Source organism: Canis aureus, chromosome 29, assembly GCF_053574225.1.
Source record: "Canis aureus isolate CA01 chromosome 29, VMU_Caureus_v.1.0, whole genome shotgun sequence".
In the NCBI taxonomy this organism is placed as follows: domain Eukaryota; kingdom Metazoa; phylum Chordata; class Mammalia; order Carnivora; family Canidae; genus Canis; species Canis aureus.
This window is the reverse complement of record NC_135639.1, coordinates 33,585,101-33,612,367: the sequence shown is the minus strand read 5'-3', so window position 1 is coordinate 33,612,367 and position 27,267 is coordinate 33,585,101. Positions and strand designations below refer to the sequence as shown.

The 27,267-nt window shown below is 40.6% G+C and overlaps 1 protein-coding gene and 1 pseudogene across 7 annotated transcripts; both read left to right on the top strand.

Annotated features, from left to right (window-relative positions):
* Window positions 1–1,747: 1,747 nt before the first annotated feature.
* Window positions 1,748–25,489, top strand: CEP55 (centrosomal protein 55). Of its 7 annotated transcripts, none has more exons than XM_077878361.1 (9): window positions 1,748–1,927; window positions 4,442–4,636; window positions 6,704–6,979; window positions 10,574–10,642; window positions 18,739–18,889; window positions 20,390–20,703; window positions 22,016–22,087; window positions 23,000–23,125; window positions 24,363–25,489. In XM_077878361.1, exons 2-9 carry the CDS (start codon window positions 4,454–4,456, stop codon window positions 24,561–24,563), a joined length of 1,392 nt encoding a protein of 463 aa, XP_077734487.1. In that variant the 5' UTR covers window positions 1,748–1,927; window positions 4,442–4,453; the 3' UTR covers window positions 24,564–25,489. The 7 variants fall into 7 exon arrangements, with proteins under 7 accessions (XP_077734487.1, XP_077734485.1, XP_077734484.1 ...); XM_077878359.1 differs by having other exon boundaries at window positions 1,748–2,022; XM_077878358.1 differs by having other exon boundaries at window positions 1,748–2,030.
* LOC144301382 (V-type proton ATPase subunit E 1 pseudogene) lies at window positions 7,942–8,768 on the top strand (annotated as a pseudogene).
* Window positions 25,490–27,267: the final 1,778 nt, after the last annotated feature.

Genomic DNA, 27,267 nt, shown 5'->3' with positions numbered 1-27,267 from the left:
CCCTCTGCCTGCTCTTCATCCTCAGGGGTCCCCAGTCACAGTGGTAGCTCCCACCAGAAGAGAGGGACCTGGAAGCAGATGTGTACAATTGAGGTGTCTGGCCCAGCAGGCCCAGACACCAGGCCTCAAGCTGCCAGTCTGCCAGGTGTCACCCCTCTTTACATAATTCCCCCAACTCCTTCTCTTCTTTACTCCCCATTTGGCTCAAAACTGAGCAGGGAGATTTCTTTCTCTGTCACTCTAAGGATTTTTGCAAATTTCGATGGAAACCAATTTTGCTCTTGCTCTCAACTGTGGGCAATGTATAACTTTCACAAACCCGGTTATCTTGTGCCATGACTTCTTCCCACCCAACCCCATCTGATACTTTAAACACAGCAGATGTGAAAGAGCCCAATTCTATTCACTTTTCTATCAGAAATGTGAGCTCCTTGGAAGCAGGGAGCAAACGTTATCTTTGTATGTTGAAAAAAATTCCTTAAAGTTCTCTTCAGGGTTTCTCATCCATTATATGTAGCTACATAGGAGTTTGTTGCTTTTTGTGTAAGAATGGCTAACTCCAACTGAGCATTTACTAAATGGCAAGCACTTAACATAAATTCTCCAGTTTAATTCTTATATCCATTCTGTAGGGTAAATATTATTTGCCTTATTTTACAGGTCAGGAAACCGAGGCTCAGAGAGGTTAAAGAACTTATTTAACATCACACATCCGGTAAGAGGCAGTCAGGAGCTAAACGCAGCCCTAATCTGGGGTTAACTGGTATGCGACCCTGCTTTTCTAGGATGTTTTGCTACTGTATCCTTTTATTAAGTCTCTGGTGAGATTATGCTTGGTCTAAAAGAGAAAGGTTAGGCTTGGGCAGCCCCGGTGGTGCAGCGGTTTAGCGCTGCCTGCAGCCCGGGTGTGATCCTGTAGACCTGGGATCGAGTCCCACGTTGGGCTCCCTGCATGGAGCCTGCTTCTCCCTGTGCCTGTGTCTCCGCCTCTCTCTCTGAATAAATAAATAAGAAAGGTGAGGCTCTGTCAAACATTCCTTGTGCCTCCTCGTTTTAGCAATATAGCCCCTAGGGTGGCTAACCATGACACAGACTTGACTTACATCAAGCCAGAGGGCAGCAATCTGGAGCAAACGCCTGCCTAGTCTCCTCTAGGGCTCATAATCTACGAGTTCAGTCTGGCGTGCCTATCAGTTCTGCCACCTGCTACACTCCGCAGTACTCCACCCCTGACTTTTGGCAAGAGAAAGATTCAGCACAGTGGGAAGACAGGCTGTCCTGCCTCAGGGAATGCAGTTCTCCTATTCCATAATGGGCAAAATTGGTTTCTAGAAAGGCAAATCATGCTCCGGGACACAGGACGAGTTAGTCCCAGTTCAGTTACTGGATTTAGCTCACTGAACATAGTACTGTGCTTGATCCCCAAAGCAGACAAACACAACTCTCGGCTCCTTATAAGGAAACACGTAGCCCGAGGTCTGAGCGCTCAGAAGCGCCCAGAGACAGCCCCAGAAGAGGACCACCAACCGGAGGGCAGGAGTTCCCCGCCTGAGTCCCGCCTCTGCTCCCGCCCCCTCGGGCCCACCTCCGTTCCACCTCGCCTCCAGGTTCCAGCCCCGCCCCCTCGGAGGCCGCAGCCAATCGGAGGGCCGCGAGCCCGCCGCGCGTGCCGCGCCCCCTTCCTGCCGGCCACGCCCCCGCCGGCAGTGACGTGCCCCGCCCCGCAGCCGCGGGATTCAAACTCCCGGAAGCGGCGCGGGTGCCGCAGGGTGTGACCCCGCGGACGCGAGGACCCGGCTTCGCCTCAGGTGCTGGCTGGCGGCAGGGAGGCGACAGCCGTGGGTGACGAGGGCGGCCAGGGCCGGACGGCGAGGGACGCGGCCGCGGGCCGACAGCGTCTGCTTGGACTCCATCTCTGCCCGCCCAGGTATATGCCCCCTTCCCGGGCGCTCGCTTCTTGCCTGGCACCGAGTTGGGAGCCTCACCGCCGTGGGCGTGTCCATCCTTCCTTTCAGCTTTGCGGTGCGTAGGTGCGTATTATCATCCTCCCCCCCCCCCCTTTTTCTTTTTTTGGCGCGGAGAGGCCAAGTGACTTGGCCAGGGACTTTCGTGAGGGCATCGTGCGGATTAGCAAGCACGATCGTGTCTGTTCTACAAACATCTTCATTTTAGAAGTGAGAAAGTGCCTTCTTTTGCGGATTTTCTTTGCCTCTCTGCCCACGTAGGTCTTTTTTTTTTTAATTTTTATTTATTTATGATAGTCACACAGAGAGAGAGAGAGAGAGAGAGGCAGAGACACAGGCAGAGGGAGAAGCAGGCTCCATGCACCGGGAGCCCGACCCGGTCTCCAGGATCGCGCCCTGGGCCAAAGGCAGGCGCCAAACCGCTGCGCCACCCAGGGATCCCCTGCCCACATAGCTCTTATGTGAGGGGTTTCGCAAGATTTTTTTTTTTTTTTTTAAGATTGATTGATTGATTGTGAGAGAGGGGGAGAGCCCGTGCACAGAGGGAGGGGCCGAGAGAGAAGGAGAGAGAATCTTGAACAGACACCGCCAGCTCCATCTCAGGACCCTGAGGTCACCGCCTGAGCCGAAATCGAGTCAGAGGCTTAACCGACTGTGCCCCCCGAGCGCCTGTCTTTGTAAGATTTGCCTGCAGTTGGGAACCGAGGAATAGATGCCTTGTGCAGGTGGCTGGATTGCAGCGTTCTGTCTTATCAACCCAGTATACCGAGTCAGCAAGTGTTATTACCAGAACTCTATAGGGAAGAACCTCCTGTGGTGGCGGGTTCTCAAGGTACCATAACCTTACATGAACCTTAATTGATTTACTGGTTATTTTAGTCTGTCAAATGGGCAAAAATCCAGGACTAACCTTTTGCTAGATGGTCCGTTCACCTCAGTTTACACAGCTCGAGTGTTTTCAGGCTCTCTGATTTCATACAGGGTGACCTTAAAAGTCACTTCTACAGAGAGGCCTTCCCTGCCACCTTATCAAAGTAGGTCTTCCCAGTTTTTACTGGAATCACTTAGCACTACTTTTCATTTTCTATTTAGTGTTAACTTTACACCTTGAGAGTCTTTACAACTTAAGAATTTGTGTCCTTGTTATTTCTTGCCTCCTTTACTAGATTAAGCATCCCATTAAGGGGACATGTCTCTTCTCTTTTCTTTTCTTTTCTTCTCTTCTCTTTTCTTTTCTTTTTTCTTTCTTGCCAGTTTATACCAGCTCCTATTATGCTACCTCGTAAATTAGATTTTCTAATATTTTTTGAGTGCATGAATGGTCTTATATTCCTTTAACTTCCTCAGTTACCACCATTATTTTATCTTGGGATCCATAAGGTGGAAAATGGTTTTTAATCTCTCTAATTAAAGCTACTTTCATTACATGCACAGTATGTTTCACTATATATTTTGCCCCTGGAGTTAATACTATACACTTCTTCTAAACTGTTACCTAATATTCTTAGCAGATTCTAAGCTTCTCTTACTTAATTTGGCCTCTTATCCTTAATTCTTGAATATTGTGTCTCTTTTTCCTATAAATATCCTGTCTTGGATTCTTCTCGCTTCTGCTTACTGTAGTCTCTCAGGTAGCTGCCTGTTTACACAGATTTGAACTAGACCTATCTTCTAAAACAGGACATAGGGATCCCTGGGTGGCGCAGCGGTTTAGCGCCTGCCTTTGGCCCAGGGCGCGATCCTGGAGATCCGGGATCGAGTCCCACGTCGGGCTCCCGGTGCATGGAGCCTGCTTCTCCCTCTGCCTGTGTCTCTGCCTCTCTCTCTCTCACTGTGTGCCTATCATAAATAAATAAATAAATAAAATAATTAAAAAAAAAAAAGATTTAAAACAGGACATATCATTAAGTTAGGTAATGACATTTCAGTGCCTATGTTCTCAGAATATCATTTACCACAAGCATTTTATTCCAGGGTAAGATATGTCTTTGTGATCTGTTTCATTCAGCCTTCATTTAATGGTTTAATTATTGATCCCTTTTTTTTTTTAAATGAAACTTTCTCATTGAAGCATGACATACATACAGAATCCTCCCCAAAACATAAGCATGCAAGTTGACATATTTTTAAATTTTTTTATTTTAATACCAGTATGATTAACATACAGTGTTATATTAGTTTCAAGTGTACAATATGGTAATTCACTAATTCTGTGCATTACTGTGTATGTCAAGATTAAGTTGACATGTTTTTAAAAGGTGAATTCTCCCCATGTATCTACCACACAGATTAAAAAATAAATATTGATACCACCAAGCCAGAAGCCTTTCCCAGTCCCTTTCTCATACCCCACTGGTTTGGCTGTGTCACTTCTATTGAGATGGAAATGTTCTTCTATTTAGCAAAAGGTTACAAGCCTGAGATTTGTCCTTTTAAACTTAGACTCATAAAATATAATTGTATTTTCATTTTTACAGATAGTTTCAGAAATGTCTTCCAGAAGTCCCAAAGGTTTAATTAAAGGTAAATGGGGATCAAAGTCTAGTAACTCCAAATCAGAAACTGCATTAGAAAAATTTAGGGGAGAAATTTCAGCCTTAAAAACATCAGTGGATGAAATCACAAGTGGAAAAGGAAAGTTGACTGATAAAGACAGACACAGACTTTTGGAGGTGAGTGGCCTTATAAATGTTTTTCAATTGTAATAAACTTTGCTGTTGGAGATAAAGTATTTTCCCAATAATGATATAATTTAGTTTTTCTGTTTATTCACTAAATGTAAAAAATCAAATCTAATAATTTCAAAGTGTTCAACAGAGTTCAGATTTTAACATGAGTGTTTAAAAATCCATTTTATCATGTATATTGGCTGCTTTCCAAGTAATCTTTGTTTCAGATTTTTTGAGGTAAAATCATTACATGTATTGGCATTTTGCATTCTGTTAAACTATATTTCAGGTTCTCTAATTTACAGTTTGTTATGGCATAGTCAATAAAGCAGCTAGGAACATATTAGAACTGGGAGATTTTAAATTTTTTTTTTTTAATTTTTTTTTTAATTTTTTTTTTTTTTTTTATGATAGTCACAGAGAGAGAGAGAGAGAGAGAGGCAGAGACACAGGCAGAGGGAGAGGCAGGCTCCATGCACCGGGAGCCCGACGTGGGATTCGATCCCGGGTCTCCAGGATCGCGCCCTGGGCCAAAGGCAGGCGCTAAACCGCTGCGCCACCCAGGGATCCCGAGATTTTAAATTTTTAATCGTTAATTTAATTTTATTTTACAACAGTTCTCTTATTATTCATAGTTAGAAAATAAATGACCTATATTAAATAGTATCATTGGATTTCTTTAAATTTTATTTTATAGGCACATCATAAAACCAAATGATTTATTATTCTTTTAACAACACATACTTATTCAAGCATTGAGAAATGATCTATCACTAATTCTTAGACATAAAAATTATTTTGCAGTCTGGTGATGGAATCTAATAGCTTCCCTGAGAGATCTCTTTCCAGTTCTTTCCATCTTTGACAAGCACTGGTTGTCAAAACTTTGTTCCTTTATAATCAATTGAAATTAAACCTCCTGTAACTTCTCCCCATTTGTTCTAATTGTATGTATTACAGGCATAGAACAAGTCATTTTTTATCCATATGAAAACTTCTCAGATATTTGACGGAATCTTCCTTCCTTTTACTTTTCTGTAGACCAACCCCATACTCTTTAGCTTTTCTAGCATCTTATAATCCTGGTTACTTTCCTGAGCACCCTGTGATGCTTGTGATGTTTTCACATTCCTTGAACAATATTGGTGTGTGTGCTGTGCACTGTGGCAAGCATGAGTTGAAATGGCACTGTTATTTCCGCTAATCTGGATGCTGTACCCTCCAAAAGCCTAAAATTATATGGGCTTTTTTTTTTTTTTTAACTGTATCATACTACTGCCTTATCTTAGGCTTGAGGCAACTAAAGTCCCCACATCATTTTCACAGGGTCAACTAACTCAGTTTCCCCATTTTATATTTGAACAATTGCTTCTCCCCTCCACCTCCATGCAAGTTTGTAGTTTTATGGTGGTTTTACCGTCTTAGCATGTAAAGTCAGTCTCTTAACTTTTTTGGGCTCCCCAGAGTTGCTCTCTGCCTTATGTCAGCAGCAGTTTAACAAGCATGCCTTCTTTATCTTTTAAATCCTTGAAAATGTGAACACTCCTTTGAAGATCATCTTTTAGAGTTGATACCAAATCATTTATTAACAAAAAACAAGTTAACGAATGCATTTTTATCCAGTTGTAACATTCTGTAATTTTTAAGTTCTGTTGCTTCAAGTTCATTAATGAACGTGTATCTATCTCTTGTATGGCTTGCTTTTAGCCTTTAAGATGATTAGAACTGGTATTATAGAAGGATGATTATCAGATACTGATGTGAGAGCCAGCTTTTCTTTAGCTTTCTCTTACCATTCTTGACAGAGTTGGTTTCTCTTTTCTGTGTATGTGTCCCATTCATTTTATATATATCTTAAGTACGGCACTTAGTGTATCGCAGTAATTTATCAGTTTACCTCTCTATGAGCTCTCTGAGCATAGGACCTCGGCTTCATTTTCTTTTTGGCCCTGGTATCTAGTATAATGCTGACTTGATGTATAATAAACTCTTCATAAATGCTTGTTGTATGTTGCTTATTTTCATGTTTGACCTGGCTTTGTTCTAAGATTCTTCTTAGTTTATATCTAGAAAATTCAAGTCCTAGAAGCTGAGAGGGAGAAGAATGCATATCACCTCACAGAGAAAGACAAAGAAATACAAAGACTCAGAGAGCAGCTGAAAGCCAAGTATAATAATACTACATTGCTTGAACAGCTGGAGGAGAAGACAAAGGAAGGCGAAAGGAGGGAACAGCTGTTGAAATCCTTGTCTGAAGAGACAGATGTATTGAAAAAACAGTTGTCTGCTACAACTGCAAGGCTTGCTGAACTTGAAAGCAAAGCCAGTACACTCCGCTTATCACAGGTACTCATCATTTCTTTTTTTTTTTTCATCATTTCTTTAAACTCAGATTTTTTCCCTTTCTGGTACAATTTTTTTTAATTCTTGTGAAGAATGGGTTTGTTAAAACACACTTGTCAAATGATGAAACAATAGAGTTTACTAACAAGTTATTTTTTATTTATAGCCTGGTACCCTCTCTATAAGCAAAAATAGTTAATATGGCTCCCTCCACTCCCCAGATCATTTTTTTGTGCAAAGGAATATTCAGAATACAGAATATACTGTGTATCTACAACATCCAAGGTTTTCTAGGGTTTTTTTTTCCTGTAGTTTCTATCATAAAGACAATAGCCTTCATTTTGTTATTTTCAGATTTGAGATACACAATTATAATATCCGGTTTGCTTTTTCGAGCTACAAGTGCTTTTGCTCCCTCCTCCTCTGTTTTAAAGTTACTAGTGAGAACAAGGCTTTGTAGGTAGGCAGATCTGAGTTCAGATTTTGGTTCTACCACTTGCTAGTTGAGTGAACAAATTCCTTAACCTTTCTAGCTTTAGAGACAATGCTAGAATTCACCAGACCCTTCTTCTAAACCTCAGTTTCCACACTGTTAAAATCAAGATAAGAATATTGGAGATTAAAATAGGTGAAGGAGGTAGAGAGGTATAAAAAAATAGAGAAATAATCCTGGAGATTAAATGTGGTGATATATGTAAATCCCCTAGCATGGTGCTTGGCATATAGTAAGTGCTCAAGAAATGATTTCTTATTGATTAGATCTTTGATTCTTTTGCAAATTTGAACATTTAGATAATATTAATAGTATTATTACCACCTATAGAAGAAAATCTGTAGCTTTCAGATATACCTCAAAGTTAATAAGGGTCTTTGCACTTTTTCTCCTATTCAGAATAGTCAGAGTGATAGGGCCTATACCATTTACATGTACTGTCATAGATGGGCAATTGAGTACTTTTACAGGTGAATTCAAAGAGGATATGTTGATAAACCAAAGGAAGCCGATACCTCTGCCGGATTTTCTTTTCCTGCTTTCTACCGCCACCTTCCAGGCTAAGCTTGAGCCAGTGGCCTGCCGGCCTAGCAGAGCTTTCCCCATGGCCCTCAGCGATGCCGATGTGCAGAAGCAGATTAAGCATATGATGGCTTTTATTGAACAAGAAGCCAACGAGAAAGCAGAGGAAATAGATGCGAAGGCAGAGGAAGAGTTCAACATTGAGAAAGGTCGTCTCGTGCAAACCCAAAGACTGAAGATTATGGAATACTATGATAAGAAAGAAAAACAGATTGAGCAGCAGAAGAAAATTCAGATGTCTAATTTGATGAATCAAGCAAGGCTCAAGGTCCTCAGAGCAAGAGATGACCTTATTACAGACCTGCTAAATGAAGCAAAACAGACTCAGCAAAGTGGTAAAAGATACAACCAGAGTCCAAGTGTGCTGGATGGACTGGTCCTCCAGGGTTTGTACCAATTGTTGGAGCCCCAAATGATTGTTCGTTGCAGGAAACAGAGCCTTTCCCTCTGGTAAAGGCTGCAGTGCAAAAAGTGATTCCTATGTACAAAATTGCCACCAAAAAAGATGTTGATGTCCAAATTGATCAGGAATCCTACCTGCTTGAGGAAATAGCTGGTGAAGTGGAGATCTATAATGGGGATTGTAAAATAAAGGTTTCCAATACTCTAGAAAGCTGACTGGACCTTATAGCCCAGCAGATGATGCCAGAAGTACTGGGAGCCTTATTTGGTGCAAATGGCAACAGGAAGTTTTTGAACTAAACCTTTGGGAGGGGTAGAGTTCATCCACTGTTCTCCTGCTGTGGCGTGGAAGTTTCTGATATTTGAAGAAACGAGATATCTGTGTGGCTTCCTCTTCTCTGTTCTCATAGTCTGTATTTGTCAGTGGATACTCTGTGTAGCTAATGCCCTTATCCTAATTGTTAACAATAGAAAGTTTGACTTCATATAATCAGGAAAGCTCCTTCTTAGCTTATCTAAAAGTAGCACAACTTTCATCGGCTTCTGTAGTGTGAAGGTGAGGGTATCAGATGGTGGTCACAGGAGCTTCACCAAGTCTCCGCTCTTCCTCCAGTCCTCTGCTTCTAGTTCTTGAGCCTAGAGGTGATGTGTACAGTGTTCTCTGACATGAAGTCTTTGCTCTTAGGCTTAAAGTGCATGGGGGCCATGCATACCTCCCAGCATTAGTCGCTTCACTGCTAACCTGTTTGGGCCTAGAAGTGTTCCTCATCTGTAAATGTGATTTAAAACCTAAGCGGTGAATATGTCTTATTTATTAAAACAAAAGGTTTAAAAAAAACAAAACAAAAACAAAGAGGATATGTTTTTGTAGAGAATTTTCACACAGCTAAAATTCATAAAAATTATAGATCCAAAGTGATCACCTAAAACTTTTCCTTAAAGCTCAAGAATTAGTTTCTCCACTTTTAAATATGAATTCTGGTAGAAATGATAACTCTAAAAAATGTATTCTTATAACAATCATATTATAAGGTTATTATTGATTTCTATGTTAGTTGGCCTGCTTTGATTCTGTAACAACCTACGAATCTCAGGGTCTCATAAAACAGATGTTCATTTTCCTCCCATGTCACGGCCTTGTGCAGGTGGGAGTGGAAGAGGCTTTGCTCTGCAGAGTCACTCAGATCCAGGTTCCTTCCTTTTAGTGGCTCCCCCGGCCTTGCACCAGATCCTCTGTGTACAGCTGTAAGCTAGAGGGAACGTGTGGAGCATGAAGGGAGGGTTTGGGGACCAGGCCTGGCATTGGCATATGTCACTTCTGCCCCCATTCCATCAGACAGAATTTGGTCTCATGGCCTCACTAACTGCAGGGAAGGCTGGGAAATATAGTCCACAGTGTACCCAGAGGAAAAGGAAGAGGCTTTGGTGAACTGCCTCTGTCCTAGTTTTTACCAGGACAACTAAATTGAGGGGGAGAAAGGGCTACTGGGATGAGCTAAGAACCTTTGGAGAAAAATATTTTGTGATTTATTGCCAGTGTTCACACAAGTCTGCTTCCTTAAAGGTGTTAAAAGACTGAAATATAGCTTGTTAGGAGTTTTGTTGGTTAGCCTGGATACCTATCCATCCAACCATCCAACCACTTTTTTCCCCTCTGTGTGAAAATTAAAAAAAAAAAAAAAAGGAAAGAAATTTTGTCTTGAGTTCCATATAATCTGTATGGACTAATACTAATTAATACTAATACAAATATAATTCTAGAAAACAACTTTTATTTGACAATTTAATATTTTCCAGATTTCATTTAAACAGCCTACTTGTTTAGTTTTGTCTCATTGTGGTGAAAACCACTGGGCAATTCTTAGGCACTGAGGTATGCTGTGATCCAGATGGCCTCAGAAATCAAATTAGGTATGAAATCTCAGGGCTTCCACTCTGCTGAGGAAGCTTCCAGATCTTCCTTCTCCTCTGGTACCTGTCACCTGGCATGATGGTTCATCAGCATGTACTAGATGTGGATTTTGAGATGTCCTTGTGAGGTATTCTCTGTTATTATAGAACCAAATATGGTGAGGAAACTTGTTAAATTTTTTATATTAACTAATATTGGTTTATTTCAGACTATGGCTACAAGCTGCTTCAACTCATCAATGAATGATATTCATGAAATGGAAATACAACTGAAAGATGTAAGCTCATTTTCCTTTTATTTATTTTTATTTATTTACTTTTTAAGGCTTTTATTTATTTAAGAGAGAGAGCACGAGGAGGAGCAGAGAGAGAGAGACCAGAAGACGCCATGCTCAGTGCAGAGCCCAGCGCGGGGCTTGATCTCATGACTGAGATCATGACCTGAGCTGAACTCAAGAGTCAGATGCTTAACTGACTGAGCCATTGAGGCGCCCCTCATTTTCCTTCTATTAAGTTATGGGAAGAGAGGATTAATTAATTCGTTCTTAAATTTCATGGAAATTGACAGCATTGGTGCTGTGACTTGAAAATAGTCTGTTGAGGAGAAAAGAACTGAATGGTTTGAGATCATCTCCCTACGTTACTACCTTTAGGTCTCTTTCTAGGCATTCAAGAGGGCCAGTTCCTCTAGTCCTAGTCTCTTTAGGCAAGAAAGCCCTAGAACTCACCCAAATACCTCAACAATTTTCCTTCTTCACCTAAATCTAGTTTGCCCAGTTATTATATTATGTTGTAATTTCACTTATAATTTTTTCTTTTTATTTATCCATGCAAGATGTATTTATTCATTTGAAACTCTTCTCTTGGAATCAGGATTTGCTTTTGTAGTTTGCAAAGGAAACACATTCTCTGTATACTCAGTACTTTTCTGTAGAATTTGAGATGAGGTTTTCTAGATACATGGTAAGGCTATATTACTTCAAACTTATGTGTTAAATAGATTGGTGTGTTTCATTGTGAATTGAATTAATTGAGGACATAGGATTATTATTCACTGTATTTTTTCAAGTTTTAGTCTCAGATACACAATGTAGAAAATTCTTGAGTTAATTATTAGGCCAGTAGGTAGGTATTTTGATTCCAGAAATATTACTGGCAAGTCTACTCTTCTCTAAGTTTCTCTTAAGATTCCTGTTTTCTTTCATCTAGCAAGTGTACCTTGAGGTCTATTTGATCTTCCAAAGAATTTAAATCTGAGTGTCTGGATCGCAGGGTCCTATAGTACCTTATCAAAGTAACTCACCTACAGGTAACTAAGATAAAGAAGAAACATACTTTTTAAAGATCTATCAAAATAAGTTCCTTGTGTCATATGTTATACGACCTTTATTGTTCCATGTATGTCAATACCTACCAGCTGCACAGATGTACAGATGTATAAATGATTTATGTGCACACCTCCTACTTCCCCTTTACTTGCTCCAGCCATGCTGGCTTTCTAACTACTCCTTCAATACACTACCTTTTCTCTCTGCTCTGCCTGGCACACCGTTTCCCCAGATATCTTCATGACCTTCCTTACCTTATCAGATAATATTCAATTGTCACTTTCTTGGGTGGGAGGGGTAGGGGTGGGGCCAGGGCCAGAGGGTTACCTAGCCACCTTTTCTAAAATTATAGCTCCCAGACAATTCCTATTACCTTTCCCTGCTTCTGTAACTTTTCCTCTCATCGCATATTACTGTTAAACTTACAATATATTTCACTCACGTATTGTGTTTATTATGTAAGTCTTACAGTGGTATATGTTTTACGAGGGGAGGATTTCCATGTTTTTTTCACTGCTATATGCCCAGTGTCTAGAACATTTGAATTTTATTAGTACCTGAAAATATATGCTATTGTCTTAAACATACATGTAACTTTTAGGCTTCTTGGTATCAATTGCTTCAAATATCAGTTAAAGTTATTTTTAGATAATGACAATTCTTTGTATGAAAATAACTTTGAAATGTTATACATGGATACCCAACCTTTTTGTTCTGTTTTATCTTCCTGGCTTACTTAAGGATCATATTGTGCTCCTCTGCTCTGTTTACCTTAGAAAAGGATTTCAGATAAGTGGAGTAAAATTTAACCCAACTCACCATCCAATGGTCTAGACTGAGCAAGGCCTCCCAGACTCTCCTGTGCATATGAGACTAGGGGATCTTCATAAAACACAAATTCTGATTTCATTGGTTAGGGTAGGGTCCGAGATCCCACGTTTCCAATAAGCTCTCAGCTCTGCGGTATTAACTTACACAGTTGAGGAGCAAGAGATGATTTAGCTGTGGTTGTCTCTGAGCCCAGGGGGAGACTAGGAAGCAGGGAAAGCAACCTGTCACTCCTCTGAGCACAGGGCTCACATTATTCTGCTTTGAGAGCTCAGTAGTTCCAGTCCTTTGCCCTTCCTCCAGGTTCCCACAAAGCTTCTTGGATCACTTTGCCCACCTATTTCAAGAATCAGTATTCGTTATGCTGAAAAAAGCCCTAAAAACCCATGTTCACCCTTCTTAATGCCTAACTGTATCATTCCTCAGTGACCATTTAGGTTGACATTTTTAGATGTCATTTGAAATAATTACATGGAGTTCATACTGTAAACATTGTAGTGTCATTGACTTGCAAACCAAATAGCTAAGAGGAAGCTGAAGTAGGCATTTCTTGCTCTGAATTTTAAAAATCTGATTTTTAAACAATTTAAGGAAGGTAAATAACAATTATTTGCTGGACCTGATCTGAGAAGGCTGCGGGTCGGCCCCACCCTCTGCAGCCCCGAGACAGGATGGTCCGCGACCTCTGACCTCTGTGCAAGCTTAGGTTTCCTTTCCTTGCCAGAGGAGCCAGTGTCTGTTGTAAGCATTAAATGAGTTTACTCTTGGGGAAAAAAAAAAAAATTCAAATTTACAGAAAAGTTACAAGAATAAAAATGGTAAGTAGAACACCCATATACTCTTTACCAAAATTCAAACATTGTTAACATTTTGCTTCATTTTATATATCTCTTCAATCCCCACCCAGACCCCCCAGAACATAAATTTTTTTTCCGAACCTTTTAAGAGTGAGTCGCATGTATTACAGCCCCTTAAACCTATATACTTCAATATATATTCCTCAGAACAAGGATGTCTTCTTCAATATATATTCCTCAGAACAAGGATGTCTTCTTACATGTCTACAGTACAGATAGCAATTTAATTTTTTTTTAAGATTTTATTTAATTATTTGATAGAGGGAGAGAGAGCAAACAAGTGGGGGTGGGGGTAGGAGCAGAGGGAGAAGCAGATTCCCCACTGAGTGAGGAGCCCTACTCAGCGCTCAGTCCCAGGACCCTGGGATCATGACCTGAGCCGAAAGCAGGCACATATTCCAGCTTTGTCAGTTGACTCGCTTTTTTTATTCCTCCAGTATAGACTAACATTTTAACCTATGTTAGAGTTTTTGCTCAGGAAACATAAAATGGATCCCTGTGAAGCCTGAGGAAGAGCTTTAGTAGCATTCACTTTTGCCTACTTGTGTTCCATATTTTTTTTCTGTTCCATATTTTTATTGATAATTTGAGTGGAAATGTTAAATGCATGCCTTATAAATGTATAGAGGGCACAAAGCTGGAAGAGATGATAATGCAATGATGACTCTAAAGATGCAAAACTAATATAAACATTTATTGATAGCCATCAAGTCCATTTATTATTGATACTATTTAGAGAAGAAAGCAAATGCAGAAGACAGTGAGGCCTGGAGGAAAGAAACATGGACTACTTTACTAATGTAACATCGCCATCACCTGGTCTTTTAGAATATTGCCCCTCAAATCTTCAACCAACAGTTCTGTTTCTCATACTTAAGTGATGTATGGACAGGTTCCTTTAAAAGAAAATTTTCGGGGCACCTGGGTGGCTCAGTCCATTAAGCATCTGGCTTCAGCTCTGGTCTTGATCTCAGGATCATCAGATCCAGCCCTGCATTGAACTCCCTGCTCAGCAGGGAGTCTGCTACTCCCCTTCCCTTTGCCCCTTTTCCCTGCTCCTGCTCTCCCTCTTGCTCTTGTGCTCTCTCTCAAATAAATAAATCTTAAAAAAGGAGAAAATTTTCAGCACCATCCAACGTGGACTTGAATTATTTATATTGAAATGTTTCTTGGGGCACCTGGGTGGCTCAGTGGTTGAGTATCTGCCTTTGGCTCAGGTTGTGATCCCTAGGTCCTGGGATCAAGTCCTATATCAGGCTCCCCACAGGGAGCCTGTTTCTCCATCTGCCTATGTTTCTGCCTCTCTCCTGTGTCTCTTATGAATAAATGAAGTCTTTAAAAAACTGTTTCTTAAAGTTGGACAGATTTAAAATTTGATATACAATTAGGTATCTTTAGCATCAGACACGATTTATAAAGATTTAGCTATATGCATGCTTTTTGAATCCTACAACACTACCTCTTTTGGCAGCTAAATTTGAGTATTTAATACAGAGTGAATGTACATTATCTCCACTTTCCAAATCTACTCTTAAACTCTGTGAGGAGGACTCATGTTATAACTGCCTGACAGGTACCAAGAGAAAAGTGTGTGGTCAAGTGACTGGAGGACCTTGGACTAAGTCTTTGATTCCAGAAGCTGCCTCTGTCATCCTAATCCATTTCTTAGTTCTGCAGAGAGCAGACACTGAAATTCTTTAAGCCCCATGCCTACATGCTCATGAGTTTGTAGGATGCTCATGAAAAGAGCCTAGTAAAGGTTAGAATAACTCTCTAGACTGAGGAGTTTTTATATAGAAAGATCTTTTCAGACTTGAAGCTCAGCTGTTTTATATCTTTAAAAGATAGAAATTCTTACTCTGAAAGAAGACGCCTTGGTATACAACTGAAAATATCCAGTGTGTTCCTTACTGCTTTTCCCATCTCACCCCCTGGGGTGAGATGCCAGGTCATAGGAGAGAGGAGCTACTCCTTTTTCAGTGTATTTACAACAAATGCAGGGTGATTGAAAAAGAATTGAACATTTTTGAAAGTGTTCAGTATGTGTGTTTTACTTCAGTCTGCTTTGATCATGCAACTTTTTTGTCAAGAACTTTGTGCCATCTTTTTTGGCACCCCTGAAGGGTATAAAATTATACATCCTGGCTGCCACTTCAACCACTGTTAATAATAGATTTCAACAGGTCTGAGTGAATTATGACACAAAGGCTGCATAGTATACACTTGTTAAAATCATAGAAATAGCTATGGTAGTTCCATTATAAAGGGGTTTGAAATTCATTTTCATATATTCCTTAGTTAATGAGAAATAGCTTTTTGAGAGTGTTTGATTCTTTTTAAATCATTTTGAATGGATTATTCTAGTATGTATAAGGAACTACTAGATTTTTTTCATGACGTTTCCTCCCCTGAATACCCAAACTTCAGTTTGGGGCTAAAAGGCTTGTGTGGGGGATCCCTGGGTGGCGCAGCGGTTTAGCGCCTGCCTTTGGCCCAGGGCGCGATCCTGGAGACCCGGGATCAAATCCCACATCAGGTTCCCGGTGCATGGAGCCTGCTTCTCCCTCTGCCTGTGTCTCTGCCTCTCTCTCTCTCTCTCTGTGACTATCATAAAAAAATAAAAATTAAAAAAAAAAAAAGGCTTGTGTGGGTGCTTGCCGATTCTGGCAACCATTGTTTCTCTGCTCCATGTTGTTACCATCGTTCACATTCATTAGGCAGCTACTTGCCATGGAAGCATCGAACATATAAATGGAAGTATACAAAATCTAAACAAGCCTGGGCCAGCTGTCCAGGGGCCATGATCTAGTTCAGATAAGAACTATCATCAGAACACAATCAAGGTCATTAGTATAAGATGCCAAATAAATTGAATGGACATTAAAATCACTGTTGGCTTACAAAGGAGAGGGAGCTTGGTGAGGGCACTTATGGCAAGGAGGCCTGAAAGACAACCCTGGATGCACTGGAACTTGATGAAAAGGTGGGATTTAAGTGGGCACGTGATACAGGGAGGAGTTCTAGGGCATTCTGGGCAAGAGGGTGTGTATAGCTATGTGGACAGCAAGGTGGCAGTGGAGGCCAGAAATGGCTAGGCTGTAACCTGAAGAGATAGGAAGAGGCAGTTTATGGGCCATTTTAATGTTAGCCTAAGGGAACATAGCTTCAGTTTTAGCAAGTGGTGTCATGAAGCTCTCAAAAATTCTGTTACTAATTAAATGATTTAGCACTTAGGGGAACCAAGGGAGAGGTTGAACTGAACTTATTAAGAGTTGTTTTTCCTCCCAAAGTAGAATGATCATTGTATTAATTAACCTAAAGTTTGATAGTCTGTGTCTCCTCTCACTCTCTTAATGGGGGAATCACCTTCCAACCGAGGGTCTGCATTGTTGAGCAAAAAATGGACACATCTTTTTCTTTTTTCTTTTAATCCAAAAGCAGGGTTTACCAAGATCCAACGGTCAATCGTTGCTCAAGACAAATCATAGCATGGGTGCCAGGGGCAGAGGACTCAGTACAGATGAGCTTGGCTATCATGAAGGGGTATTCATGTCACTATGTAGGCCTCCTTCTGGGATGTTTCATCCATACTTTACATATGTGACATGAGGTTTAGATGTATATGGACGCTCTACACAAATAACCGTTGAGATTTACTTGCCCAGCCTCTCAGAAACAAAGAACAAGAAAAGAACAGTCTCATCTTCTTAGATTGAACTTCTGGGTTAGAAAGAAGACTTATAATCTCATTGCATGGTGGTGCAGTATAAGAATTTCTAGGCTTTTCTGCCCAGAATCAGCAGATGAATTGTCTATTTTGCTAGCTTTAACTTGAATCTGTGCCCCACTTTCAGTAACAAAACTAGGGGAAGGTGGGGAGGGTAGTGTGCAATTGCTGGGGATACAGGGCTGTCCTGGCAGACTCCTTTGGCTTTTCCTTTCACTGAATTTCCAGGGATCAACTGGTTAAGAACAATGAGAGTTAGAATTAGAGGATATATGAATTTGTCCTGGTTGATAATAATACACCACCTCATAAATCTACACACCTTTGTCCATATATGCCACCTTGCTTTATCCACTAAAGTTAATGTAGCTTCTTATGTGAGGATTTGCCAGTGTCTTACCACAGATCAGGTGGTATCAGGTTTTTTTTTTTTTAATTTTTATTTATTTATGATAGTCACAGAGAGAGAGAGAGAGAGGCAGAGACACAGGCAGAGGGAGAAGCAGGCTCCATGCACCGGGAGCCCGATGTGGGATTCGATCCCAGGTCTCCAGGATCGCGCCCTGGGCCAAAGGCAGGCGCCAAACCGCTGTGCCACCCAGGGATCCCGGTATCAGGTTTTTAGACTTAGGCTAGGTGGCCAACCAAGTAAGGCTATCAGAGCATGTCTAGTTTCTTGAAGGAAAGAAACAAAATGAAAAACTGTTAGCAGTAACAGTAAACTAATGTTAGCAGTAAAAGTAAAGTGAATCAGTTTCTCTGTTATCTGCTAACTTAGATAAACACTGCCTACTTTATTAATATTATGCCATCATCCAGATGATTTCTGGAGTACATATTATACACAAAGCCAGGAATACTTCCAGAAGAGCATGGTCTGCCACTTCAAGAAACTTACTATTTAAAAGACAAAGTAACCACAGATTAAAAAGCTGAAGATGTTTGGCAAAATAATTTTTATTTTATTTATTTATTATTTGTTTGGTAAAATGACTTTTAAAAATATGTAGACATATATATATAACAACTGAGTTCATAAGCCCCTTTGCAAATCAAGTGAGTGATCCCAGGGTGGGATTTTTACTTGAGTCGTAAGAGGATGAAAATTGGTGATAAAGAGGGAGTGGACTCCTTAGGTGTGATTCTCTGAGAGGCAGCCACAAGGTGGAGTTTGGAGTTCAGGTTATTGGGCAACAGCATCTGTAACGGAGAAGGAAAGTGTCTGGACTGGGCGGGAGCACCAGCCGACCAGGCCGCAAGTCCACGTCTCTCTCCACATTGGGAGCTCCTGAGCAGAGTTGTGTGTTGGGTGGAAATCTCTGGAGCAGGACCTCTACCTCTGCCACGGAGGTGTTCTAATTTACATGGACAGACACAAAGCAAGTTGTGTATAGAACAAATGAACTTGACCCCCTGGAAACATGACTTCACCATGGTGTTAGGTGCTCTGAAGGACCTTGACGTCAGAATGGATCTCCGGGTTTCAAACCATGTGGTGGTGGTCTAGAGTTCTATTTGACCCACAAGAATTTCTTTGTACTAGGAAAGGCTACATCACTGGGGGTCCCTTACCCTTTTGAAGATTTTGGTTTTTTTTTATTTTATTAATGATTTGCTTTCATTTTCTTTTTGAGGCTCTGGAGAAAAATCAGCAGTGGCTTGTGTATGATCAACAGCGGGAGGTCTATGTAAAAGGACTTTTAGCCAAGATCTTTGAGTTGGAACAGAAACCAGAAACAGCTGCTCATTCACGCCCACAGCAGACAAAAAAGGCTGAATCAGAAGGTACTGGTATAAAAATGTTCTTTTGGGGTAGGCTTGCCTGCCATTTTCCAAAAGGAGAGATTTGTCAAATTTAGATTTTTATAAATATGTTAGAAAGTGAATTAAGCAAGTCTTATAACTCTGAAGTAAGAAAGACTATGTTAGCAAGTTTGTTTTCTCATTGTTTTCTGATCAAAGGGACCAGAGGCACAGGGTGATGGATCTCTGACAGTTCTAAAGGCACATTAAATTTTCTCCTTCCTATGTGTCCTTCCCCACTTTCACAGATCTTCTCCAACTTCATTTCCCCCAGAGTTGGCCTCCTCACTGATCATGTTTTTACTTTGCTTCCTTTCATGTATTGGTCAGTCCCAGAAGAAAGAATACATCTTATAGATGATTCTTCAGTCCTTTGAATCTCCCACAGAATTGAAATGAAGGCTCCTAGGGAGTATGCAACCTTTTTTCCAAGGGCTTTGCAGCTTCCCTGGCTTTGAGTTTCACAAGAACCCTAAGAGGTGGGGCAAGAGGGGTCATTATTCTCATTTTACAGATGGGGAAATAGGTCCAGCAGTTCTAGCTTATAAACTAAGAAAAGAAGAGAAACCTCCCATGCAAAGCACTTGTTAAAAACTGATAGCCCTAACGGGACTGAAGCTTTGAATTATATAAAGAAAAGGCTAAAGAAAGGCAGGCAAGGCTCATAATCTTGGAGCTTCACGTTTGAAAATTTTAAATGAAGCTAATGCTAAAAAAGAAAATATAGGAGCCTCTGTGGCTCAGTGGTTAAGTGTCTGCCTTTGGCTCAGGTCATGATCCCGGGGTCCTGGGATCAAGCCCCTGCTCAGGGGGCAGCCTGCTTCTCCCTCAGCTGCTCCCCTTGCTTGTGTTCGTTCATTCTCTCTCTTATCAAATAAATAAATAAAATTTTTTTAAAAAGGAAAATATAAAAGAATTGGGGGCAAAGTTACTTTACTATAATGCTTTTATAAGTTTATTACACATAAAAGTAATATTTTAGTGGTGGGCTAAGTGCCAAATTTCTTTCTTTGGCAATATAGGTTTTTCTCTCTGTCTGTATGTGTTTTATCAAAGTGATATGAACTCTTGTTAAAGTAATTTAATAGAAGTATAGAAAGGTCTGCCCACCCTTCCCTTCCCATCCCAATCGCTCTTTCTTCCTCCTATGAGAGCAATTGCTTTCAGCATTTTTTTTTAATTTTGGTAATTATATATATATGAACAATGAGTTTATATCTCTACTTGTTGATTTATCTTCTTTACATTATTACTTTATCTTCCCATAGAACAGCTATGTTACTGTTTCCACTTCTTCTATTTGTTAGTTTAACTTCAAAAAATGTACCTGAACTTCTTTTTCTCATTCTGTCAAATATCAACGCTATCTCTTGACTCTTCATTTCATAAGATCTTATTTATAGAAATGTGTTTAGTTTTAACTTCTCAGGGATATTATCTATTATATAAAAAGTGTGTTGTGCCACAATGTGTTTGTCATAGATTTTCTTCAAGAAGAAAAGCAAAAATATTACAACCATCTCTTGGCAAATGCAAAAAAAGATCTCGAGGTTGAACGACAGACCATAACTCAGTTGAATTTTGAACTTAGTGAATTTCGAAGAAAATATGAAGAAACCCAAAAAGAAGTTCAAGATTTAAATCAACTGTTGTCTTCACAAAGAAAGGCAGATGTACAACATCTGGAAGACGATAGACATAAAACAGAGAAAATACAAAGGCTCAAGGAAGAGAATGATATTGCTAGGGAAAAACTTGAAGAGGAGAAGAAGAGATCTGAAGAGCTCTTATCTCAGGTGAGCCTAACCAGTAAGACTATCCATGATCCAGAATTCGAAATTGTCATTGTACTCATCCAGTGTCAGGGACTATTTTAACTACTAGGGAACCAGCAAGGAACAAAACAAGTTCCTGCAAGTTCCTGCCCTACTATGGGATTCTTTAGAGTGGAAACAGACCCTAAACAAGTACTTACATAACCAAGTAAAAAAAAGCAGGGCAATATGATGCAGAGAGACCGGAGGCCTGAGATGGTACTGAGACAAAGGTCTTTGGGTAAGAAGGAACCAGTAAGGCGAGGAATGGGGAATTCCTTGTGGAGGAACTCAGGTGTACAAGGCAGTTGGTGAGAGGGAGGCTGGTGTGTGCCAGAAGTCAGAAGGTGTGAAGCAAAGAGGGGAATTGATGCTGGTTCCCAGTCTGGCACCTTGATCATGGTGATGCTGTGCTCAAGTTAATTCACACAAATCTTCCATGTTCTCGTTCTACTCCCCACCTTCTGCCAGGATGTCTGTGTCGGTGACATTAGAGTTACTAAGTTAGGATGGTTAGAATTGAATAGTACTTTGGCAGAAACCATTCATTTAAATCTTACTCGGCAGCATGGAGTAATGGAAAAAACATGATCTGAGATCCATACCTGGTCTCTAGTTCAGGATGTGCCGCCTTAGGAAAATCAGCTGCCTTCCCAGACTTGCAGGTCATTGATGTGTCAAATTAATCACAACAATCTCTTTTTGCTTCATAAAGGCTTTTGTGAAGGTCAGCTGAGAGAATGTGAAAGGTCTTTGTAAAGTCAAGGGCTCGGTAGAAGTTAGTTATTGCTATTATTAGAATACGAAGTAATTTTTTAAAATCATCCAAAAGTTGAGAGAGGGATTAAAAAAAAGTCTGTAACATTTGCCTTCTTAGTCTTTACCACCTAGCTTCTGCCTACAGGTGCACACAGTGATATTTACAAAAGATTAAGCAAAAATGGTTGAGAATTCTATTGCACATCTCTGCGGACCAGGAGGGCAAGGCATTGCCAGCTTTGTTATCCAACTCAGAAATATTAGCAGATGTCAGTACTTCAAGAAAGTAGGTGTGTGTGCTGTAGAGTTTGGTGCTGTTCATCGCCATGCAGTCTGTGCCCCAGGGAACTCTCAGCCAGGGTGGTTCTGCTCAGCTGCTTTATAGTTTGCCATCAAACAAGCAGCTGCAGTGACTCAGCACGACAAGCAGGTGTTGTCCCAGATAGAGATGTGAGACTGGTGAGCTTCTCATGCACCCCAGGTCACGCAACAAAAGATCAGCTATGACGGTGTTGGCTCTGTTTACATCTGACAGGTCCAGTTCCTTTACACGTCTCTGTTAAAGCATCAAGAAGAACAAACAAGGATAGCTCTGCTGGAACAACAGGTACTTATTGAGGTTGCTTCTAAATTCACCTTAACTTGTTAGGAAATGGAATATTTCCTCATGTTTGTTCTGTGAAGAACCATTTGAAAGTCATGAAAAGAATTTTTTTTTAGAGAGAGACAGAGAGCATGGGGTGGGTGGGGAGGGGCAGTGAGAGAGAGAGAGAGAGAGAATATCTTACTAAGCAGACTCCATGCCCAGTATGGAGCCCATTGTGGGGCTCAATCTCACAAACTGAGATCATGACCTGAGTCAAAGTCAAGAGTCAGACGCTTAAGCGACTGAGCCCACCCAGGCACCCCTGAAAAATGTTTTTAATAAACTTTAACAACCAAAAAAATTAAGTGACTATCTGACTTATCTTGCCATATATTTCTGTCTTTAAGCTAAACCAGATTCTCTGAACTGGGATGGCAATTGTTTTGACAGGGTGATGTTGGCCTTAGCAAATTTTATTCTTCCCCACATGGCTTCCATAGTCCCTATTCTAGCCTAGCAGGGTCTCCGCATGAGGGCTACTGTATAACTTCAAGCAGAACCCAGAGAGGTACCATTTATTCTCAGAACAGAGACCAGAGATTTTTAGTGTATTCCAAACTGAGGAATAGCCATCTCTTTCCCTTCTTCCCCTTCCCCACAAACAGGGGAGGGGGATGGGGAGGAGAAATTCCAGTCAACTTCCTGAGCTCCTCCTCACTCACCTATACCTCCAGCATTTGCTTTGCTCCTTGGATAAACCACAGCCTCAACCGTAAGCTTCATTTATCAACATCTCATTGTACTCAGATGAATTCTTGCTGAGAGGCACAAATGCTTGCCTCTTGTGCCATGAAAAACATTTATACATCTAGTCCGGAGAACCAGACAGTGTCTATTAAGCCGTAATTGTCTTGTCCTGGGCATTTGTTCCAGATGCATGCATGTACTTTAGACTTTGAAAATGAAAAACTTGACCGTCAGAATATGCAGCACCAACTGCATGTAATTCTTAAGGAGCTCCGAAAAGCAAGAAATCAAATAACACAGTTGGAATCCTTGGTGAGTTTGGAATGGTTCAACTAAAACTTCTTTTCTTCTTTCTCTTGCTGCTGTTTTTCCATTTATCAAACCAGTTCCCAAACCAGGAGGATACAGCTTAAGAATGGCTGTTTCTCAAATCAGTAGGCAAAAGAACCCCTGCTTCATCTGAAGCAGCTGCCTTTTAGCATCAACCCAGAGCGCTAGGAAGAGGGACATGATGGGCCTCAGCATCATGCCTGCTGAGTGGTGCCCGGATCTTCTCCGCCCCAGCACGGGATTCTAGAGGCACTACACAGGAGCTGCCCTGGGGGGCGTGGGGGAAGGGAGCGCACTTATAAATCCTCAACGGAAACTGTGTTTTTCTATTTAAAAAGAAAAATGCCATTTTTAGTGATAATAGACTGTTCCTGTTAATACACTGTTTTAAGCATATTAAATTAAGCACATTTTGTGGGTTACCTTTGAACACAAAATCTTTTAAAACATAAGCCTTTTAAATGATTTCTTCTATGAAGAAGTGATTTTTGACTTATTATTTGTATCTTACTAATAAGCTTTTGGGATCTGTGTTTGCGTGTTATGTCCCATTGGCCCGTATTTTATACATGATCGTAGTACTACAGAATAACGCAGATGGTGAAATGTTACAAATAGACTTCCTCAGTTTTTGAAAGAGAAAAAAGCAATTGTTAAAATCATTTGTAGCTTCTTTATGAGTAAAAGACAATATGCTTTGACTCTAGTAAGTCATTGGTTTTGAGGATTTATAATATTTGAAATTGAAATTTATAACTCATTCTGTTACTATTTTTCAAAGTATAGGAAGCTGGAGGGTATACAAAAGAGCCCATAATTTTCCTGTACTTTTTTCTTTGTGTCCCTGCTGTCTGTCATTTTTAGACTGTGCTATAAAATATTCATTTTTAAGCTTTATCGACTATTCTGAGTTCCTTAGGGGGAAAAACATGAAAAAGGAAAGTCACAAACATTTTATGCAGTATTTTCATCATTTCTGTGTGTAACCTGTTTGATCAACATTAACATTTTTTTGCTATTATTGATTCTATATTGTTTTTATTGCTGAACTTGCTGCTTTTTTACAAAACTAGCAAATTTGGCCAGGCTTGCACACAAGTCTACCTTTACATTTGGCTCTAAGTATTTTAATAGAACCTATCCATGTAAACCCCCAAGCCTAGTAATTTTTGGGTAATTTGGGTAATTTATAACCACCTCATATATATTTATTTTTCAGAAGCAGCTTCGTGAGCTTGCCTTCACAGAGCCATTAGTCACTTTCCAAGGAGAGTCTGAAAACAGAGTAAAAGTTGCCTCACCAAAAACTCCCACTGCTGCACTGAATGAAAGCCTGGTGGAATGTCCCAAGTGCAATATACAGTACCCCGCCACAGAACATCGAGATCTGCTTGTCCACGTTGAATACTGTTCCAAATAGCAATATAAGTATTCTTTGTTTTTGTGTCAAAAGATTCAATACTGTATCTTATGTTAGCTTATGGATATTTTGAATTACTTATTTCACCTCTTACATAAGAAACTGCCTCTCTACCTTCAGAGACTCTGGTATAGGAGTGAATCATTGTATTTTTTTGGCTGCTTTGCATTTTCCTTGACAGCTTTACCTCCCTGAGATGGTTCATCTTCAGGCTTCAGTGATGGAATGTGTGAGCTGAGACAGCTGACATTTTGCACTGTTAAAGTACTTGATGAAGAAAAGATAGTTCAGGTTATTGCTCGTGGATTAAATCTGTTGCACCAACAAGCAAATATTTTATGTTTTGTAGGTTTTTAAAAACCAGTGATAACTAACCAAGGATCTTAACTATGTTGGCTTTTGTTACCCCAAGCCTCATAAACATACAATTCCGATTTTCATGGCCATTGTTATACTTTCTATATTTTTTCCTTTCTATTACAAGGCGGTTATTAGAAAAGTTGGAAATTTTCTTGACCTTTTTTGCTGCTTACTGTTGAAACCTAGCTGTGTTCTAAGCACAAAGCAGATTCTGCTTAAGGAATACTCAGTGGCCACATAATGTTCTCTTTCATACTAACTGACTGTAACTTTAACTTGAATTTTGTTACCACATGTTGGTCATTTAAAGGTGTTATAATGAATTTTAGCAAAACCATCTAGCCCTCTCATTTGATTGGCAGGCATTTTATTTATTTATTTTTGGCACTCTTTAAGTTGGGCAGTGTAATGAGCAGATATTTGCTTATCCGAATATATATTTTTATACATGTGTGTGTAAACCCCCAATTTTTTTTTTATTTCTTCAAGTTTTCTAAAATGCTGAACACTGGGCTACTGTTAGTAATATAAAGGAGAAAAGAATAAAATTATTTAATAAGTTTTAATATGCCTAGTGTATATGTACATAGGTAAGTATTCTCAGATTTCTCTCCTGAGAGGTGTGCAAAACAATGGATTCACTTATAGTGTAAAACAATAAGGTAGTTAAGGATCCATTGGAACCCCAAACCACATGAGGCTGTGAAAGGTTTAGCAGAATCCCCACAATCATTTAAAAAAGAAGCATATACATTCTTGGGGGTTTCAAACTCCCAAGTCAACTCCAAAGCCATTCTCTCTACCCTGCCAGAAAACCCTTGTGAATTCTCCAAACTCAATATACTTAAGTGATAATATAACCAGAGTAGTGGAATGTTCCTTGAGTCAGAGAGGAGCCAACTGATGTTCCCATCCCTCTGGTCTGAGAAGTTGTTGTGTCTTGTCGAACCTCTGCTCCACCTGTTCTGTGGATCCCTGCTATGCGAGTTCTCCAGCATCTCTGATCTCATTCTCCAAACACCTATTAAATGCCAACTACATGCAAGTCCCTGGGCTAGGTATTAGTGATACGGTGATAATAAGATGCAGCCCCATCTTCACCATCTAGCAGAGGAGGCCAATATCTAACAGATAAGTATAACACATCGTAGGAGGTGCTATAATCAAGGTATATGGAGGGTACAGAAACTGCCTTATTCTAATAAAGACTGGAGGTCTTACTCTTGAAAGATATAAATCTTATCCTAAGATTTTTAAAAAGTGGGGGGAGTAAGAAGTAAAGTAGCCTAAGAAGTAAAATAGAGCCAACCTCAGGTAGCCCCAGGGCAGGTCATGCGCTTCAGAGAGGTGAGCCTGGCACTGAGCACAGGGACAGTCCTGTACACCAGTGACATGGTTCACATGTACAGCGGCTCTTCAGGAGGAACACCACCACAGTGATCCCGGTGCTGAGGCTGGAGAGAGACTTCTGAGTGCCTTCACAGGAAACCGTAGAATACAGGGCCCCGCGGCCTTAGCATAGCCTTGCCATGAGCACAGCAGGTGGTCCCACTCTGCTGGTTTCTTACCAATGTTCTTCCATGTAGGTGAATAATTTCAGTCCAGAGACGATTCCATGATCCAGGAGGGCAGGCAATACTCTCTCAACACGTGGCTTTCTGATGCTCTTGCTTATCCCAGAGCAAATTTTATGAGTCAAGGGAGCCAACCGAAAAGCCCCCTCCAATAGGAGCTGGGTGATGTGAGGCTGGAAAATGGTGCCCTTAATTAAGGGGGGCTGCACCTGCTCAGCTCCAGCCGAGGTAGGTCCTATGCACATGAGTCTCGTGTGGCTGACCTTTCAGATTTCCCAAGAGAAATCTGGAATACTTAAATGTGAAATCCTCCAATTTTTAAATTGGAAAATTAAAAACAACACTATGTGGGGCCACACTGCCCATTTGTAGCCTTTGTGTAGAACATCCAGGTGGGGCAAAAGCAGTGGTGGCGAGCTTAGCCTGCAGGGGTGGCAGGAAGTGAAGGCAGACTCTTGATCCAGCCTGCCATCTTGGGACCGAGGTCTCCCCCCAAGTCCAGTTCAACCAAATAGGCATTATCCGAGGGACACAGTGAATATGGCCCTCCCTGACCATTCCCTTCCACCTGCCATCTGTTTTTTTTTTTTTTTTTTATGTGGCTACACTTACCAAACAGAACTGGCTGGCTGCCAGCACTTTCTTGCTTCCCTCTGCTTCCTAACTCGGACAACTGAGGGTATCTGTGGGCTGGTGGGGAACAATGAGATCATCAACTTGTGTGGTTTTGGTCCGGGAAATCACCTCACCCTTGGATCGTGTTAAAAATG

What these genes read in the sequence shown, in the direction of transcription:
- CEP55 (XM_077878355.1), top strand. Translation starts at nt 2,677, where the DNA reads ATGCCTTGTGCAGGTGGCTGGATTGCAGCGTTCTGTCTTATCAACCCA. An exon ending in TGGAAATACAACTGAAAGAT is followed by an intron (nt 10,643 to 18,738) that starts GTAAGCTCATTT and finishes TTTCTTTTTGAG; the next exon opens with GCTCTGGAGAAAAATCAGCA. An exon ending in CTGAAGAGCTCTTATCTCAG is followed by an intron (nt 20,704 to 22,015) that starts GTGAGCCTAACC and finishes TACATCTGACAG; the next exon opens with GTCCAGTTCCTTTACACGTC.